General features: G+C 48.3%; 4 protein-coding genes across 4 annotated transcripts; all 4 read right to left on the minus strand.

The window, feature by feature from the left end:
* Positions 1 to 1,034: 1,034 nt before the first annotated feature.
* On the minus strand, positions 1,035 to 3,873 carry LOC134549260 (pre-mRNA-splicing factor SLU7-like). Its single transcript, XM_063394825.1, is given in 3 exon segments — positions 1,035 to 1,271; positions 2,697 to 2,729; positions 2,731 to 3,873. Coding segments are annotated over 3 exon segments (1,413 nt in total).
* A 709-nt stretch (positions 3,874 to 4,582) lies between these two features.
* On the minus strand, positions 4,583 to 7,997 carry LOC134549564 (splicing factor Cactin-like). Its single transcript, XM_063395222.1, has one exon. It carries the CDS (start codon positions 7,980 to 7,982, stop codon positions 5,679 to 5,681), a length of 2,304 nt encoding a protein of 767 aa, XP_063251292.1. The 5' UTR covers positions 7,983 to 7,997; the 3' UTR covers positions 4,583 to 5,678.
* A 1,668-nt stretch (positions 7,998 to 9,665) lies between these two features.
* Positions 9,666 to 12,021, minus strand: LOC134549261 (peptidyl-prolyl cis-trans isomerase-like 4). The gene has a single exon (XM_063394826.1). It carries the CDS (start codon positions 11,568 to 11,570, stop codon positions 9,750 to 9,752), a length of 1,821 nt encoding a protein of 606 aa, XP_063250896.1. The 5' UTR covers positions 11,571 to 12,021; the 3' UTR covers positions 9,666 to 9,749.
* A 3,757-nt stretch (positions 12,022 to 15,778) lies between these two features.
* LOC134549300 (E3 ubiquitin-protein ligase RNF113A-like) lies at positions 15,779 to 16,756 on the minus strand. The gene has a single exon (XM_063394868.1). It carries the CDS (start codon positions 16,754 to 16,756, stop codon positions 15,779 to 15,781), a length of 978 nt encoding a protein of 325 aa, XP_063250938.1.
* Between the last annotated feature and the right edge of the window lie 247 nt (positions 16,757 to 17,003).

The raw sequence follows: 17,003 nt of genomic DNA on the forward strand, positions 1-17,003 counted from the left end.
ATAGGGAACTTCACCATGGAAATTCTGACATTAACAGCCAAAAATCAGGCAGAAATTGGAAATCTCATATATCAACAACAAGCCACAGTCAGTTATATCTTGGCTGGGGAGGAGGAAATCCCAAATAAGGTAGAAGGGACTGAATGTCAGAAAGAAAGAATACCTGTCCAAAAGGAGGGTGTACTTTTAAACATCTCATGGTGGGAGTGGATATTTGAAGAAGGGAGAAAAGGGGGGTGTTGCCATGAGTTTTTCCTGGTTTGGCTGAGCGTTCATATTAAAGGAGAAGTCCGTACCTTCTCACGCTCTTTTAATGTAAACACCAGCTATGTTCTATAAACATAGCCATTGTTTTTACATTCCCTGCTGGGACAAACAAGACTGTGTGACAGTCCCCTTGACCAATGTGGTAGGGAGGTGGGAATTCCATCCTCCAATCCACAGGCCTCATAGGAAATGTATAAAAGTGGGTTTTTGTAAATAAACTTCGTCCTTTGCCCTGCATGCTCTGTCCACCCAGATCTGTCTCCCCAGTCTCATTTCTGGTTAGGCCTCGCAGTGATGGGGAGCTGTTTGGACTCCTAGTATTAGGGTCTATAGTAGGAATCCTAACCTTACAGCACCTGATACTCGATTTTGTTAGTCCTTTATATTGGGTTACACAAGGTATGCAAGTTCTAAAAATAATGAAAAGAAAACAGGAGAATTGAGCAGCATGAGCATTGGCAAAGTTTGAGGCCCAAGCAAGAAAATAATCCTCGATGGGATAATACTTGGGATTAGTAACAAGAATTATATGTTAAAATTAGAAAGGGGGGAATTGTGATAAATGCAGTAGAATAATTTGTGTTGTGGTGTATATAAAATGTGATGTAAAATATGTTTTGTAAAATAAAATGTACAAGCAGGTCGGGTATGAAGCCGACAAATTTTAGGATGGACAACACCCAAAGCCAGGAATCCAGGAGAAACAATACCCCTATGGAGAACTTGGGAGGCGCAACATTAACACCAGAAAAGAGAGTGGACTGAGATCAGAATCGGTCCTCTGGGGTGGTGAAACTGTGAAGCACCCAGCCATCAAGGTTGATATGGATTGGGGAAAACGCCTCTTCATTCATGAGCTCATCTCCCCATTCATGCTCCCGAGGAACTGACTTAATATTCATTTTCCCTCGGAAGCCCTTTTCAGCAGACCGGATGGCAGAAATGAAGAAGAAGGATTGAAGACAAAGAACTGTGGGGAAATACTCTGCCACCAGCAAAATGAACTGTATATAAAGGGACCCCAAAAAGGACTAAATTCATGAACAGGGGGAGTTACAGTGCAATAGAGGCCATAGCTAAGATTCACCCAGTGCCGATCCCAGGTCTCAACACTGAACTTCCGATTGCTGGCTTGCCCAAATTTTTGTTCTGTAATTCTTTAATTAATAAAAAATAATTTATTAATTGGAATTGGCTGGACATTTATAACATTTAAACATTCCTGCTATGCAAAAAAACCCCCACTGATGTTAACACCTCTGAGTCATGCCAGCAGATTTGTGTGCCGGTATATTTTAGTAGCAAAACTGCTAGAGTTCAGTAAGTATAAAGCAGGACTTGATAAGCGAGACAGTGGTTGTAGCAGGCTATTTAGATAAGGGAAAGAGGTGTGATGTGTTGTCAGTAAGTACTTGGGACCTTGCAGTATTGATCCCAAATGTGTTTGACCCAGGCTGTATCTCAGTCCCTGGATTTTCTGCACATTAAATTCCTTTCCTCAGGCTTGGAGGACATATCAGTGTTATCACAGCTGGATAGATCACAGAATATGGAATTTTAGAAGCTCCTGAGCTGGAAGAGACCCACAAGGATCACCAAGGCCAGACCCTAGCCCTGCACAGCACAGCACAGCCACAAGAAGGTACACTGTCCTTTGCACATTGGACTGGGCAGGACCAGCTCGATTGATGGACCCTCGGGTATTGACCATCCAGGTGGCCTTTGCTAAATTCACTTCCCAATTTTTGAAGGTTCCTATGCCAAGGGCCTTTAGGGTGCCCTTTAAGTACTCCATTGCACTGCTCAACTTTCCTGGCAACTGGTGCATGATAGAAGGTATGATATATGCATTCAATGCCATGTTCTCTGGCCCAGGTGTTTATAAAGTTATTCTTGGAATGAATCCCGTTGTCCAACTTGATTCTCTCAGGGGTGCCATTGTCTCCACATAATCTCCTGTGAAACCCCCGAGAGTCTGAGCCCAGACAATCAGACCCTTTGGAATGGCGACTTGATGAGAGAGGCGGCCTTGATCCAGTTGTCTTGAAAAGGAACTTTATTAATACGAAAAAACCAATAATGCATACACAGTATAAAGGGGGAACTGGAAAAAGGCAGTAACAAGGGGCTAAGAAGCACAAGGATAAAAAGCCCCGGGCCCGAGTCAAACAGGGGTAATTATACATCCTGGTGTGGGAGGGAAGTTAGGGTGGGGTCTGAGGGAAGGGTCCAGTAAGGGAGAATAATTAGGAATATTAAAATCTCTGCACCAAAAATCAACCTATGGTAACACAAAGAACTAAGAACTTTCTAGTAACACTTTGCACGGAGAGCACGTGAGCCAGGCTCTTGCTTGTTGCACCTAAAACAGGGTTTCCTAGGAAATTTTTCCATGGCTTTTCTCTTCCCTGAGGAAACCCCCTCTGTACTTCTGTTTGAACTAACAGCAGTTCAGCTGGAGGTGGCATCTAAATGTTCTTGTCCTCCGTACTTCTCTAGGATCTTTTCTTTCTGCTGTGCCTTGAAATCTTCTTTTTTCACTTTGAAGGATTTATAAAGGAGCTCTAATTTTGTAGGGTCTGCTTGAAGATGAACTTCAAAGCCTTTGTCACAAGCCTCCCAGGCAAACAACTGAGTCTGTGCCATTGAAATGGTATCACCTGTGCAGCGAATGAAGTTGTCACCTGCATAACTAACTTCATCTGGATTCTTGCCTACATTGGCATAAGGGTTGTCCCTCATCGCTCTTGTTTTGGGATCATAATACGCAGAGTTTGGATCTAGATTCCTCAAGTATTTTGCAATATCTTCCCGAATACGTAAATTTCGGACTGTGATGCATCTTTTAGAGTCAAATTTCTGCCCGGACATATCAATGACATCTGCATATTTGTCTTCATCTTCATCTTCACTGTTATGATCGCTTCCTGTCTGTGAATTCGATTCCTCTTCTCCCCATTGGTGTCTTGGGGAGTTAACTTGCTCCAGCTTCCCTGATGCAAACTCCTCCTGAAGCTTCTGAGCTTTCAGTGTACATTTGGCCAAATCAACCTTGGAATATTCCTCGACAATCTTCATGTGCTCCTCTGGGTTATAGCCATTCCACCGGTCTCTCTTCCCATCGTAATCAAGTGTCAGCTGAGGCTGCACATGTTCATCTGGGGCAATATTCATGCCTGTGTACTTTGCTCCAATTTTCCTGGGTCTCTGCATGCAGTCTTTCTTTTTGTGCATGAGTGCCCCGCAGTTCTCACAGGCTCCTTTGCGGTACCTCGTGGCCACACTGTGCTCCTGAAGTCCTCCTTTGTACCAATCTCGAGAGGAGTTATACTGTTTCTGCTTCTCTGGCTGAAGTCTCTGATGCTTTAGTGTGGGTCTTTTAGAAGGATCTATGTACCATGGTACTGAAGAGATGTACTGAGGAATATGAGGGTTGATATCTTTTCCTTCTTCATCCACTTCAGCATGTACATTTCCTAGTTTTCTCTGTTCCTCCAATTCTTTCTTTTTCCTCCAATCTTCCCTAGACATCTTCTTTGGTTCCTCCAGGCTCACATCATTTGCCTCTCCCGTAGGAGAGGTGTTCACTACCCCACTTTGGGCCATTTTGGCTGTTTTCCTGCTGGACCACATTGCCGGCCTATACTGGGTGCCAAAATATGTTCTAGTTTGAAAACAAACCAGTGGGAGATCCCAAGGCAGGACTGTCACCGTGTTGGTCAGGGTGCTGGCAGCAGTCCAGTTAAATGGTGTCTGCAGTCCTCTTGAAGTGACAGACGTGGTGCTGTTGAAGCTGTGATCCTGTAGAAGGGTCTGGTCTTCCTCTGAAGGGGCAGTGGTGGTTACGTAGCTCTTGTTCTCTGGGAGTCCAGTAGGTAAGGCTGCCCCTGGTGTTCCAAAGCCCTGATTATATCCAGGTAGGAATGCTTGGTTCCTCTCCCTGGGTGGAGCATCTCACAATGGGGTGATGTAATTTTATGAGTCATCAAGGGAGGCTTAATGGCCCATTAGCAGAAGATATCTCCCTGGAGGGAGGATGGGTCATGGAAGAGATAAAGAACACTGCCCCACCTGGTTTTATCAGCTGGCCCATTAACAGAAGATATCCCCTCGAAGTTATCAGGGATGAGTCATGGAAGAGATAAGGAACACTGCCACATCTGTTTTTCACAGCTTATGAAGATGGTGGTACACCAGAATACACACTTTTGATTGCATCTTACATTGTAACCTAAGACACTCAAGACAACAGTCTTACTTGGTGAGGTTCAGCATTCTTGAACATTAGACAATTTTAGAAAACTCTTTTTGATTAGTGTTGGACCTGTAAGCATTTCACAATGGGATGGTTAACATGTTAATGGGCCCATTAACAGAAGATAGCCCTGGTGTTATCAGGAATGAGTCATGAAGGAGATAAGGAACACTGCCCCACCTGCTTTAACAGCTTATGAAGATGGTGGTAGAATACATACTCTCAGTTACATCTTACATTGTAATCAAAGACAGCCCTGGATTTGGAGGCAGGGAAGAAAAGCCCCTAGCTTGCATGGCAAAGGATGCCAGCAGAGGATAACACAAGACTGACTGGCAGGGATGTCTCAGTGGGTGGACCCTGTTCCCAGAGGACACAGCCTTTTGCAGGCTGCCTTCCACAGCAGTGTCAGGGCAATAAAAAGGGACTTTAGGGCATTGGGTCAAGTGGTTGATAGTGCAGGAGCATAGGTAGTGTTCTGCTCAGACCCCGTGGTGGCAGAGAAAAATGATAAAAAAAGTAAGACAGCCCACACAAGGTCTGTGAAAACTGTATTAAATGAGTTGTGTGAATAAAGATTTGGCTTTTCCTGCATGAAGAAACTGAGTCCACGGTGATTCATTACAACATACAGTGACCCCAAAGATGTGGACGATGTGGATGAACAGCCTGTCATGAATGAAGAAGTTGAAATGAGCCAAGCTGAACCTGGGATTGGGCGTCCACACAGGATGTAGAATATACAAAGTTGCAAAAGGAAGATTGCAGCCAGCTGTGAGTAAGGTATTGCTGTTTATCTAAGACCTGTTGTAGATATGGGGTGGCGCAGCAAGTCTCCCCCCATCCCAACTTGGCTGCTGCAGTGCCGTTGGGTTTTTGTTCCTTCTTTTTTTCTTCTTTTTTTTTTCTTTAATTTCTTTTTGTTTTGTTGGTTTGTTGGTTTTTGCTTTTTTTCAGGATCTCATGGCTAAAACAGCCTTTATTTTATTTATACCTAAGTCTCAGGGTCCTCCATGATAAATGCAAAGACAGAGAAGAGTCTCAGGAACATGCCCAGTGCTGGGCCAGGCCTCGGGGACATCCATGGAATAGTGTCTGTGCTGTGGGATGAGACCCCTCACCCACCCCTGCCAGTCCAAGGGCGCTGAACAGCCCCTCACCGGCGGTAACGGTAACGCTTGAAGTGGAACCAGAGCTGGAAGATGCCGTTGGCAAACTGGCAGCGGAAGCCGTGGCGGTGGGAATACTCCCACTCCCTGTTGACAATCTTGAAGGCGATGTCCTCATAGGGTGGCCCGGCATGGAAGCGCAAGGTGGCAAAGTCCTTGTTGTCCTGGCAGGCCTCCAGGAAGTACTTGGGTGTTGAGCGCTTCTCAATGAGGTCGGGGTAGAAGATGTTGAACTTATAGCCCTGCACAGTCTTGGGGGGAGGGTTGTCAGAGTCGTAGTGTGTCTGGTTGTACTTGTTCCACTCGAAGCCTGTGTACACACGGTTGAAGAAGCGGGGCTTGCGTGGCCGGTACTTGTCAGCCCATAGATAGGCCTCGCTCGTGAGCGGCATCTCCACACTGAACTGCGCCTCGTCCGTGCCCATACCCTCCTTGGCCTTATGGAAGAAGATGTCATCGGTGCTCTTGGAAGCATCACCTGTCACCTGGAGCTGCTGACGCAGGAGCAGCAGCCGGCGCGTGTCCTCCTCGGCCTCCAGCACGTGGGCATTGAAGGGCAGCTCGTTGGGGCACAGCAGCCGGGGGCTGTACTTGCCCGCGTCATAGTCATCCATACTCTGCTGGATCAGATCCTCTTCCATCAGCACGGCCTCCCCCTCTGCCTCTCCCTTGGCCTCCGTGTCCTGCTCTGCCTCTGAGGATGGCCCTGGCTGTGCCTCAAGGCTCTTCTTGGGGTCCAGCCTGCATGTAAGGGAGAAGAGAGGACTGTCACTGGGGGAAGCTGGCTCCTGCTTGATGATGGGGAAGAGTGGTTCACTCTGTACACCCTGCTCCTGCTTCAGCTTGTACAGCTTCTGATGCAGCAAGTCCTGGTGCCGTTCCCGCAACCTGGCCTGAGCCATATAAGCCTTCAGCTGCTGCAGGAGGCTCTCCCAGTACCCGATGTCCACGTTGGGCCCTCCCACCTGGATCTTGCTCTCTATGCCCTGGTACAGAGCTCGCAGCTGGTTGTATGTCTTCCCCTTGAACACAGACTGCACATCTGAGATGACTGAGGCATTGACACCATCCCGGCACTGCCCTGGTCCTCCTTTCCTGGAGGCCTCCAGCTTGCGGAGCTTGGCTATCTCATCCTCTGTGATGATGGTCATGTCCCTCCAGAAGTCCACGTTCTTCCCTTGCTCCAACTTCATGTACACCTGGATGTCCTCCACCAGGTCTTCCATGTCGGAGACAGTCAGGCCATTTAGCAAGGTGTAGGGCTCGTGCATCTCCACAGCCAGGTCATCGTCCTCTGTGCTGATGTACTTGGCCAGAAGATCAATAGGTTTTGCCCTCCCATCCCGAATTCGAATCTTAGACCGCAGCTTGGCCTGCTGCAGGTGGAAGTTGTCCTCCTGCTCTTCCCAGGTTTTAAAGTGCTGTGCCTCTTTCTCCCGCTGCAACATCTCCAGCTCCTGCTCCCGCATGGCTTTTTCCCGTTCCCGCTCCAGGCGCAGCTGCTTCACCTTCTGCAGCTCCAGGCGATTGTCCTCCTGGATTCGCTTGTTCCTCTCCTTCAGGTCCTTCTCATCCAGATGGCTGATCCCTTTCTTTTCCAGTGCCTTGCTCCAGATGAAAGTTCCCAGCAGGTTGTTGTCCCCAAAGGGATTGTCGGTGTTGGTGTAGCCCATGTACTCCTCACCCCAGCCCATCTTCTCCCGCTTCTTTCTCTCCTTGGCCTCCTTCTTCGCCAACCTCCGTGCTCGCTTCTCCTCAGGTGTCTCCAGGGCCTTCAGCAGAGCTGCCTGTTTCTTCTTCTCCTCCTTCAGCTTCAGCCTCTCTTGCAGGCTCAGCTGCTGCCCCAGCACCTCCTGGCCCTGGGGCTGCAGCAGGGAGGGGGAGCTGACAGAGGACGCAGAGGACTTGGATCCATCCCTCCTGCAGCAGCGCTCCCGGCTCCCTGCTGCCCTGTCCCGCCTGTGCTCTGGGCTGGAGCTGGAGGAGCAGCCGCAGGACCGTGAGCGCTGTTTCCTCTGGTCCTTACAGTGCCGGTCCCAGCTGCTGTTTCTTTTCTTCTTTCTCCATTTCTGTCTCTCAGCGCCAGAGTCCGAGCCTGAGCTCGGCTCCCGGCGTTGGCCCTGGCTCCGGCTCTTGCTCCAGCTGTGGTGCCACCGCCCATGGCTCCGAGACCACGAGCACCCCCAATCCTGCTCCCTTTCTCGGTTCTGGTCCCGTTCCTTTTCCCGGGCCCCGGCTCTTTCCTGCTCTGAGCAGCCGCCCCGGGCCAGACTGCGTGACCTGGAGCCCATCAGCCGTGGATGCGTGGTGGGGCTGGTCAGCTTAGAGGGGGCCAGACCCTGCTGTACTGCCAGCTTCTTCCCGCCACCTTCACTGTTCCTCACTTCACAGCCTGGTTCTCTTGAAGCAGTGATCCTGTAGAAGGGTGTCGTTTTCCTCTGAAGGTCACTGGTGCTGCAGATGGGTCCAATCTTCCTCTGGGAATCCAGTGGAAAAGGCTGCCAAGCAGTTCCAAATCTCAGATTTTATCCAGGTAGGAATGCTTGGCTCCTCCCTTTGGGTGGAACATCTCCCAATGGGACAATGCGATTTTATCAGTCAGGCACTGATGGCCCATTAACAGAAGATAATCTCCCTGGGTGGGAGGTGGGTCATGCAAGAGATAAAGGAACACTGCCTCACCTGGTTTTAACAGGCTAATAGAAGACATACTTCAGTTACATCTTGCATTGCAACCTAAGACAAACACTCTTTCAACAAAAGATCTTTTATATACAAGGCATTCCTGTTTCAATTTTTATGTCAGTGAGACTAAATACATAAAACCTATTTCTATACACATGCAGACACAAATGCTCCTAAAAAACAAACTCACAGCATAGTTAGTTATGAACTGGAGAAAATCATTGAGAGGACATTAAACTAGGTTTGAAGGGGGAAGGGGATGCAGCTGGGCTGTCTGGAAGCAAGCCAAGGGTGTGTCTTAGTTTGGAGTCCTCCTACCTTCCAACAGATTGACACATACTCCCATCTTAGTATCATCTGCAAATTTACTAATGAAAGACTCAATCCCCTTATGCATGTGATCAATAAAAATATTGAACAGAGCTGGCCCCAGCACAGACCCCTGAGGAACCCCACTGGTGACTGGCCACCAGCTGCATGCAGCACCATCACCACCACTCTGGGCCTGGCCATGCAGCCAGTTCCTAACCCAGCAAAGAGTGCTCCTGTCCAAGCCGTGGGTTGCCAGCTTTTCCAGGAGTGTGCTGAGGGAGACAGTGTTCAACGCCTTGCTGAAGTCCAAACAGACAACATCCACAGCCTTGCCCTCATCCACCAGGCAGGTCACCTGGTCATAAAAGGAGACTAGGTTGGTCAAACACACTACCCCTCTTAAACCTGTGCTGGCTGGGTCTGATACCCTGGCCACCCTGTAAATTCTGTGTGATGACACTCAGTACAAGCTGTTCCATTACCTTACCAGGTACTGAGGTCAGCCTAACTTGCCTAGAATTACCAGGATCCTCCTTCCCACCCTTTTTGTAAGTGGGCATCACACTGGCCAGCTTCCAGTCATCTGAAACCTCACCAGTGAGCCAGGACTGTTGGTAAATGGAGAGTGGCTTTGCAAGCTCATGTGCCAGCTCCCTTATCACCCTGGGATGGATCCCATCTAGTCCCATGGATTTATGAATATCCAAGCATCTCAGGAGTTTTCTGACCACCTCCTCCTGGATAAGAGGGGAACCATTCTTTTTCCTGACAGCATCTACCCACCCAGGATGACAGTTGTCCTGAGGACAAGCCATCAAAAAAAACCCAAAAAAACCCAAAAAACACACCCAAAAACACCACCATCTTAGACCAAAGAGTTTATTTAGAGCATAAATGGCAGAATGTGGGTACTCCTGCAGGCAAAGCTATTTACAGCTGAGTTATGCAAATCACCTGCAGTACACACAGAGCCGAGAGAGAGTAACAGCTATAAACTGCTGATACAATTTACAATTGAAAACAGCAACAGAGGAGCCAGGAGTGAGCTGTGCCAGGCAGGCTCACACAGCCGTGCCCCTCTCCAGGCTCTGTTTGATGTCGGCCGTGTATTTCCCATAGAACCTCTCAGCCTTCTGGTTGAACTTGGCATTCCTCTCATTGATGTATTCGATGTTGGTATCAGCATTGTAGGGCCGCCTCCGGCTGTACTTCTCCCTCTTCTCCATCTGTTTCTCCAGGTCTGCCACCATCCTGTCCACCCCTTCCTTGGAGGGCACGTGGGTGCCATGCAGGAGGCTGTCTGAGGTGGGGCACAGGGCTTCCCCATACTCCTTCTTGAGCTTCTCGTACTGCTCCAGGTCGGGTTTGATCTGCCGGGTCAGCCTCTGGTACTGGCGCAGCTGCGCCGCTGCGTAATCTGAGAACCCCGGGTCAGGATTTTTCTTCCTCTTCTTCCTCTCCCATCTCTCGGCATCCTCGGCGCTGATCTCCAGCAGCTTCACTCGCTCATAGTCGTCCCCCCTGGCTGCACATTCCTCCTTCTTCTCCTGCACCTGCAGCTCCCGCTGCAGACGAGCTTTTTTAGCTTCCCAGTTTGGGGGCAATTTCAGCCTTTTGTCCTCCTCCACCACCTCCTGGCTGTTCAGCTTGCAGGCCTTGTACCGCTTCATTTGCAGCTCCCGGAACCGGCGTAGCCTCTCCTCCTGCCTCTGCTCTGCTGCTGCTGGGCCAGGCTCCACCTCCTCCTCCTCCTCCTCCTCCTCCTTTTCCTCCTCACTCCCAACATCAGCCTCAGGCAGCCCCAGACTGCTGAGGGCTGACACTGCTGCCATCGTGCCCTGCCCCTGCTTATCACTTTCCTTCTCATAATCCTTGAAACATTCCTTGGTATACCGCCCACCTTTTCCCTTCCATTTCATCTTTGCAACAGACTGGCTAAAATCCACATGGATCCGTCTGTCATCTATCAGCACGTTGTCCATTTTCAAGTAGGCTTTCTCACAGTCTTCCTCCTTTTCAAACTCTATGAAAGCATAGCAAAGAGATTCACCAGTCTTCCAGTCTCGCATCACTTCACAACTTTTAATGGGACCAAAGCATGAAAATATTATCTCCAGGTCTTCAGCTCTGGTCATTGGATTCAGTTTACACACAAACAGCACATTTTCTGGTGGCTTGATGTCTGCATCTGGTAGGTCTCCCACCATTTCCAGAAGAATAGCACGAGTTTTTGCTTCTTTTTCGGCCTGAACTTCCTCCATTTCGTCTGCAGACCGTCCTTTCATGTCATCAATTTCTTCATCTGCTCCTATTCTGCCACTGTCCAGCTGTTCCTTTGTAGGTTCTGGTGAGCGATCAGGAACACACAAGCCAGGTGGATCATCAAAGGGATCCTCTAAGATGACTGTGTGATTGATCCTGATATCCTGATATGGGATAAAATCCTTATCTACAAAGGTTTCATTAATTGTCTGCAATACATCCATGCCTTCTGTCACTTCTCCAAACACTGTATGTACACCATCAAGGTAATCCAGGTTTTCCCCTGTGGTAATGAGGAACTGTGATCCATGCTGACCACTGCCATTGTTCACCATTGACACGGTCCCCTTCTTCTTGTGCTTGATTCTGGGCACCTTCTCTGCCTCAAAATATCTGGCTTGATCACCATACAGTCGACAAAAGATGGATTCCCCTCCACAGCCAGTTCCCACGGGGTCACCAGTTTGGATCATAAAATCCCTCTGTACATTATGAATAAGACAATAGTTGTAGTACTTGACTTTGCAGAGCTTCAGGAAATTCAGACAAGTGCGGGGCCGCTCCTCCGTGTACAGGTCGATGACCAGGTCACCCACTGTGGTCTCCAGCAGCACTGCCATGCTCTCAGGAAAACAGGAACAACAGTCCCTTTCCAGGAGAATTCAAATAAAATATAGGAGTACAAAGAACACCTACAGAGTCAGAATACAACCTGACACCCTGCCGCTCTGGGTGTAGGCAGCAGTCTGAATAAATGGTGGCTGCAGTCCTGCAGGAGTGACAGATCTGGTTCTGTTGAAGCAGTGATCCTGTAGAAGGGTGTAGGTTTCCTCTGAAGGTCCAGTGGTGGTGCAGATAGGTCCAGTCTTCCTCTGGGAATCCAGTGGAAAAGGCTGCCAAGCAGTTCCAAATCTCAGATTTTATCCAGGTAGGAATGCTTGGCTCCTCCCTCTGGGTGGAGCATCTCACAATGGGATGATGTGATTTTATCAGTCAGGCAGTGATGGCCCATTACCAGCAGATAATCTCCCTGGGTGGGAGATGGGTCATGGAAGAGATAAAGAAACACTGCCCCACCTGGTTTTAACAGATGCTAATAGAATACATACTTTGGTTACATCTTGCATTGCAACAGTTCTGGCTATTCCATAAGAAACCATGAAAAAAGGCACAAGAGGGAACTTTAACCCCAGAAAACCACAGCTGCAAAATTCACAGTTCACACAGGGAATTACAAGATCTGGTATAGCCCTTATACCAAACCCAATTTCTATGAGTTGCTACATAAGGAACCATCATCCCCACAACAAACCTCTTGTTTTAGCTTTTGGAACTAAAACCAAACTGTTATGTGCACCAAAGACTTTAGAATTCACCCTCCAATTGCATTTTATACTTTTGGCCACAATAACCCCCTGCATCGTTTTAGGCTGGGGTCAGTGTGGATGGACAGTGCCAAGGCAGAAAGGGACCTGGGGGTTCTGGTTGATAACCGACTGAACATGAGCCAGCAGTGTGCCCTGATGACCAAGAAGGCCAATGGCACCTGGCCTGGATCAGGAATGGTGTGGGCAGCAGGAGCAGAGAAGTCATTCTTGCCCTGTATTGGAGGCCCCAGCTTGAGTGTTGTGTCCAGCTCTGCCCCTCAGTTTAGGAAGGACATTGAGTGCTGTGTCCAGTTGTGTCCCCTCAGTTTAGGAAAGACATTGAGAGCTATGTCCAGCTGTGTCCCCCCAGTTTAGGAAGGACATTGAAAGCTGTGTCCAGCTGTGTCCCCCCAGTTCAGGAAGGACCTTGAGACACTTGAGCTCATCCAGAGGAGGCAGTGAGGCTGGAGAGGGTCTTGGAGCGCAAACCCTGTGAGGAACTACTGAGGGATCAGGGGTTGTTTATCCTGGAGAAAAGGAGACTCAGAGGTGACCTTATCACTCCCTACAACTTCCTGAAGGGTGGTTGTAGTCAGGTGGGGTTTGGTCTCTTTATCCAGGCAACTGACAGAAAGAGAGGACACAGTCTCAAGCTGCACCAAGGGAAATATAGGCTGGATATTAGGAAGAAGTTTTTTACAGGAAGGGTGATAAAGTACTGGAATGGTCTGCCTGGGAAGGTGGTGGATTCACCATCCCTGGATGTGTTTAAAGAAAGACTGGATGTGGCACTTGGTGCCATGGTTTAGTTGAGGTGTTTGGGCTGGGTTGGACTCTATGATCTTGGAGGTCTTTTCCAACCCAGTGATTCTCTGTGTGTCTGTGTGTATAATGGTTGCTTATCTGCTTTTTATCTGCTGGCTACTCCCAGTCTGTGGATGTTAAGATCATCAGGCCTTGCTGGTGAAAAGAGTTTTAAGAAGGTGCCCTGGATTACAATATGGGGTGTATCCAAAATATGTAATCTACCACTATCTAGATCACCTTGTGATGAACTGTTAAGATGGGTGGAGCAGTGTTTATGTTTGTGGTGACTCCCCTGTAATGACTCCCCCTGGAGAAGCAGCAGCACCACCCACCCTGAGGGGGTCATCTCTGCTTATGGGCCATCATGAACTCAATGGCTCCAGCAGAGAAGACAGCTGGAACAACCACAAGAGACTCCAAAAGTGTACTGTGACTCATGGGATTACTTTACTCCATTGTGAAACTCCCCATCCTGGAGGAGGCACTGAACATTCCTGCCTGAATTTTAGAGCATATAATCTCAAAGTCTGGGGAGTGAAACCACCACCACTGGACACATCCAGAGAAGGGCCAGAACTTCAGAACTTCCCACAGAACTACTGCTTTCAAGCACCACTTCAACAGCACTACTACCACTGCCTAATGGGACTGCAACAATGTGCTATGATGGTTTGAACAGCAGGTCTAAGCCTGACCTGATTTACAGAATGAATCGAGCATGATGCTATTAATACCATCAAGGTTCTTTAGTTAAAAATAGATGATTAAAACATTTATATTAGTTGTTCTTATTGCAAAACCATCTGTTGTGGAGACGTTTGTATAACCTTGTGAAAGATATATCAAGAAATCCTTGCAACAGACAAGACATCCATAGAGGCTTGTTAGTAGAATATTTTAAGCAAAACCCCCAGCTATGGCCTGGGTTCTGGCCAAGCCCTGGCCCCATCTTGGGGCTGTGCCATCAGAATCAGATGTTTTCTGCACAAAAAAGGTAAACAACTCACTTGGGCTTGTCAATTTGGGCCTATCAAAGAAGGGCCCCTGTTGCAGTGCACCCCTAAACCCGAGCCAGTGTTCCCATGTTAGGAAAAGAGTTTAAGCCTCACCCCTGAATTTATAAGGAAGATGAACCAGAAACTTCTATGCTCATCTCACCATAACTGGCACAGTGCTAGGACAAAAGCACTTGTTGGATCCTTTAGCTGTTCCTCAAGAAATGTAGCTATTTTCCATTGGGCAGCATGCCAAAAACCCCATTCTAGATCATTGTGTACTTAAGAGAGAGCACAGAGATTCTTGGGGCATTTTTGGGTGTCTTAACAGGTACAAGGGACCTCCTTGCACTGTGCACAGCTTTTATTCTTTTGTTTTGTATAGTTTGTTATTTTTGCTTTGATTCAAACCTTTTTGCTTTTTCAAAACACCTCTGATCATGAGGGAAGTTGCTGCCAAACCTCAGAGTGTGATGAACCTTTCTGTGGGCTAATAACACATTGGGCTCATGCAGAAATTCATCAGGCCCGTTTTTTGGGTGAACTGGAGGCCTCACCTATGGGTGGACTCTCCGTGCAGGATTTTCCCAATTGCCAGGAAGGGTTCTCCAGGTCCTCACTGTGAAACAGGGCTCCTCAGTGACTGCAGACTCTGGATGATGGTAAAGCCTTGTGTTAGCCTGAAAGCAAAACAGTGGAAGACTCCAAGTCAGAGCTACAATTTAATAGGAAATGTTGAATAATGGTCATAGCTGGGGTCCCTGTTTGAGTTCAAATCGAATCTATTATTGTTTTATCCAGGGGACTTGTTTACTTTTGCCCCCAAACTGCTAGGCTGGTCTGTTATGGCAGATTTATCTGTACTGCCCAGAGGCCAGCTGTGGCTGTGACAGTTCCCCCTTTCTCTGTTTAAAAAGGGCAAAGTGTTCTTTGCCATCCTCTGCAGGGCCCTTTGCAGAAAGGATGACAAAGATAGCATGATGACACAGATGATAAGCCCATTTCGAAAAAGGCTTTCCACCAACTGGACAAGCCTGGCCCTTCCAGCCAGTGATGTATCCCATGTATCATGGGAGTTGTAACATTCACATCCAGGAGCTGCCAAGTGACAATCTTTCAGGCTAGCGTGCTGCAGGCTCATTACTTATAAGTTACAAATTACAGCTTAACACTACAAACAAGAAACAATTCAACTTTAGAACAGTGAGAAAAAACAGCTAAGAGAAGAAACAGTTTGTCTTAGTTTGGGTTTGTGACCCATGTTCTTTTTATTTTATGTTCTTAAATAGATAAAATCCTTAAGTACTCCTATCCCAAATATATCTACAAATTACAACTCAACCCTGCAAACAACAAACTATTCAACTCAAAACCATCACAATTAAAACCCACATATCCTTCTGCCACTGATGTTTCTCAAATGCTTGAGTCTTGGGGTTCAAGTAGGGTGATGGGTAGACTGTCTTACCATTGTTGACAACATTCTGCATCTGACAAACTGTCAGCTTTTTAGGTCATGTTGAATGCAATTGAAAAACATGAAAATACCCAAGACTTTTGTGGGAGGTATAAACCCACCCCACACACCCTTTTTTTTTTCCCCCCTTTATTAATAAGGCTTTATTTACAAAAGCTTTATTATGTACAAAATGTGTTCGGCTACTGTGGATCCTCTTCATGGTCTGACTGCTGCTTCTCTTCTTCCTCCCCTTTGTGTTTTTCCAGTTTTGCCATGAGCTCTTTTGCAGGGTTGAAGACCCCACTGGTTTGCTGGTCACAGATGTAGCAGCGCTGGGATTTGCGATAGTGCTGCAGGGCACAGCTCTCGCAGAAGTAGTGCCGACACTTGGTGGCCACAGGGTTCTTGAAGGACCCTCTGCAGATGAAGCATTTGAAAGGCATGTCCTCCTCTTCGCTGCTCACCTTGTAGTTTTCACTGTCACTGATGCCGTAGCAGCCTTCATCCAGCTCCCATTCAATCTGCCAGCCGTGCTTGTAGTCCGAGCGGTCGTGCAGGAATTTGCAGCTGTCCCCAAAGCCGCAGAACCCAGTCTCTTTGTAGTCCTTGCAGATGTCAGGCTGGTAGTCCCAGCGCACCGTGGCCCGCAGGTGCTCCGGAGCACGGATGGGGCCTTTCCTGACCATTCCTGAAGAGGCACTTCCCATCAATGTGTCCTTGGGCTTCATATACTTCTGGTAGTTGTTAATGCCACAGTAAATTTTATCATCTTCCTTTCCTCTCAGCTCGTCCTGGATTTTCTGGCTGCGCTCAAAGATCGCCTGGGCATCCTTTCCCTTCTCCGTGTCCAACTCATACACTGCTGTTGCTCCCATGTCTGCTGGGCCTACAGGTTTTGCCAACCTGGTCGATTTGTATGTGACCCCGATCTCCTTGGCAGGATCCTCATCCTCACTGCTGCTCTGCACATACTCCAGCCTCTCCCTTGTGCAGCGCCTGGTCTGCTGGATCATGGGGTTAGGGGTGTCCCGCCGTGGCTTCTTCCACACCACGGTGCTGCCCTCCTCCCCACTGCTCTCCTGCTCTGGGTTGCTGCCGGGGCATTTTCGCCATCCACTGCCGGCGGCTCGGACCCGCTTCTTGAACACAAAGCTGCAGACGCTGCTCTCCTCTGCCATCACGTGCTGCTGATTAAAATAAAGGCAGAAAACACTGGCTTAAACTGAGAGGATACAACCTCACACCTCGTTGGTCAGGGTGGTGGCAGCAGTCCAGTTAAATGGTGTCTGCAGTCCTCTTGAAGTGACAGACGTGGTGCTGTTGAAGATGTGATCCTGTAGAAGGGTCTGGTCTTCCTCTGAAGGTGCAGTGGTGGTTACCTAGCTCTTCTCCTCTGGGAGTCCAGTAGGTAAGGCTGCCCCTGGT

This window comes from Prinia subflava, chromosome 4 (genome assembly GCF_021018805.1).
Source record: "Prinia subflava isolate CZ2003 ecotype Zambia chromosome 4, Cam_Psub_1.2, whole genome shotgun sequence".
NCBI lineage: Eukaryota > Metazoa > Chordata > Aves > Passeriformes > Cisticolidae > Prinia > Prinia subflava.

Bases quoted from the DNA above. Each gene is read 5' to 3' on its own strand.
- LOC134549300 (XM_063394868.1), bottom strand. From the start codon at position 16,756: ATGGCAGAGGAGAGCAGCGTCTGCAGCTTTGTGTTCAAGAAGCGGGTC.
- LOC134549261 (XM_063394826.1), bottom strand. From the start codon at position 11,570: ATGGCAGTGCTGCTGGAGACCACAGTGGGTGACCTGGTCATCGACCTG.
- LOC134549564 (XM_063395222.1), bottom strand. From the start codon at position 7,982: ATGGGCTCCAGGTCACGCAGTCTGGCCCGGGGCGGCTGCTCAGAGCAG.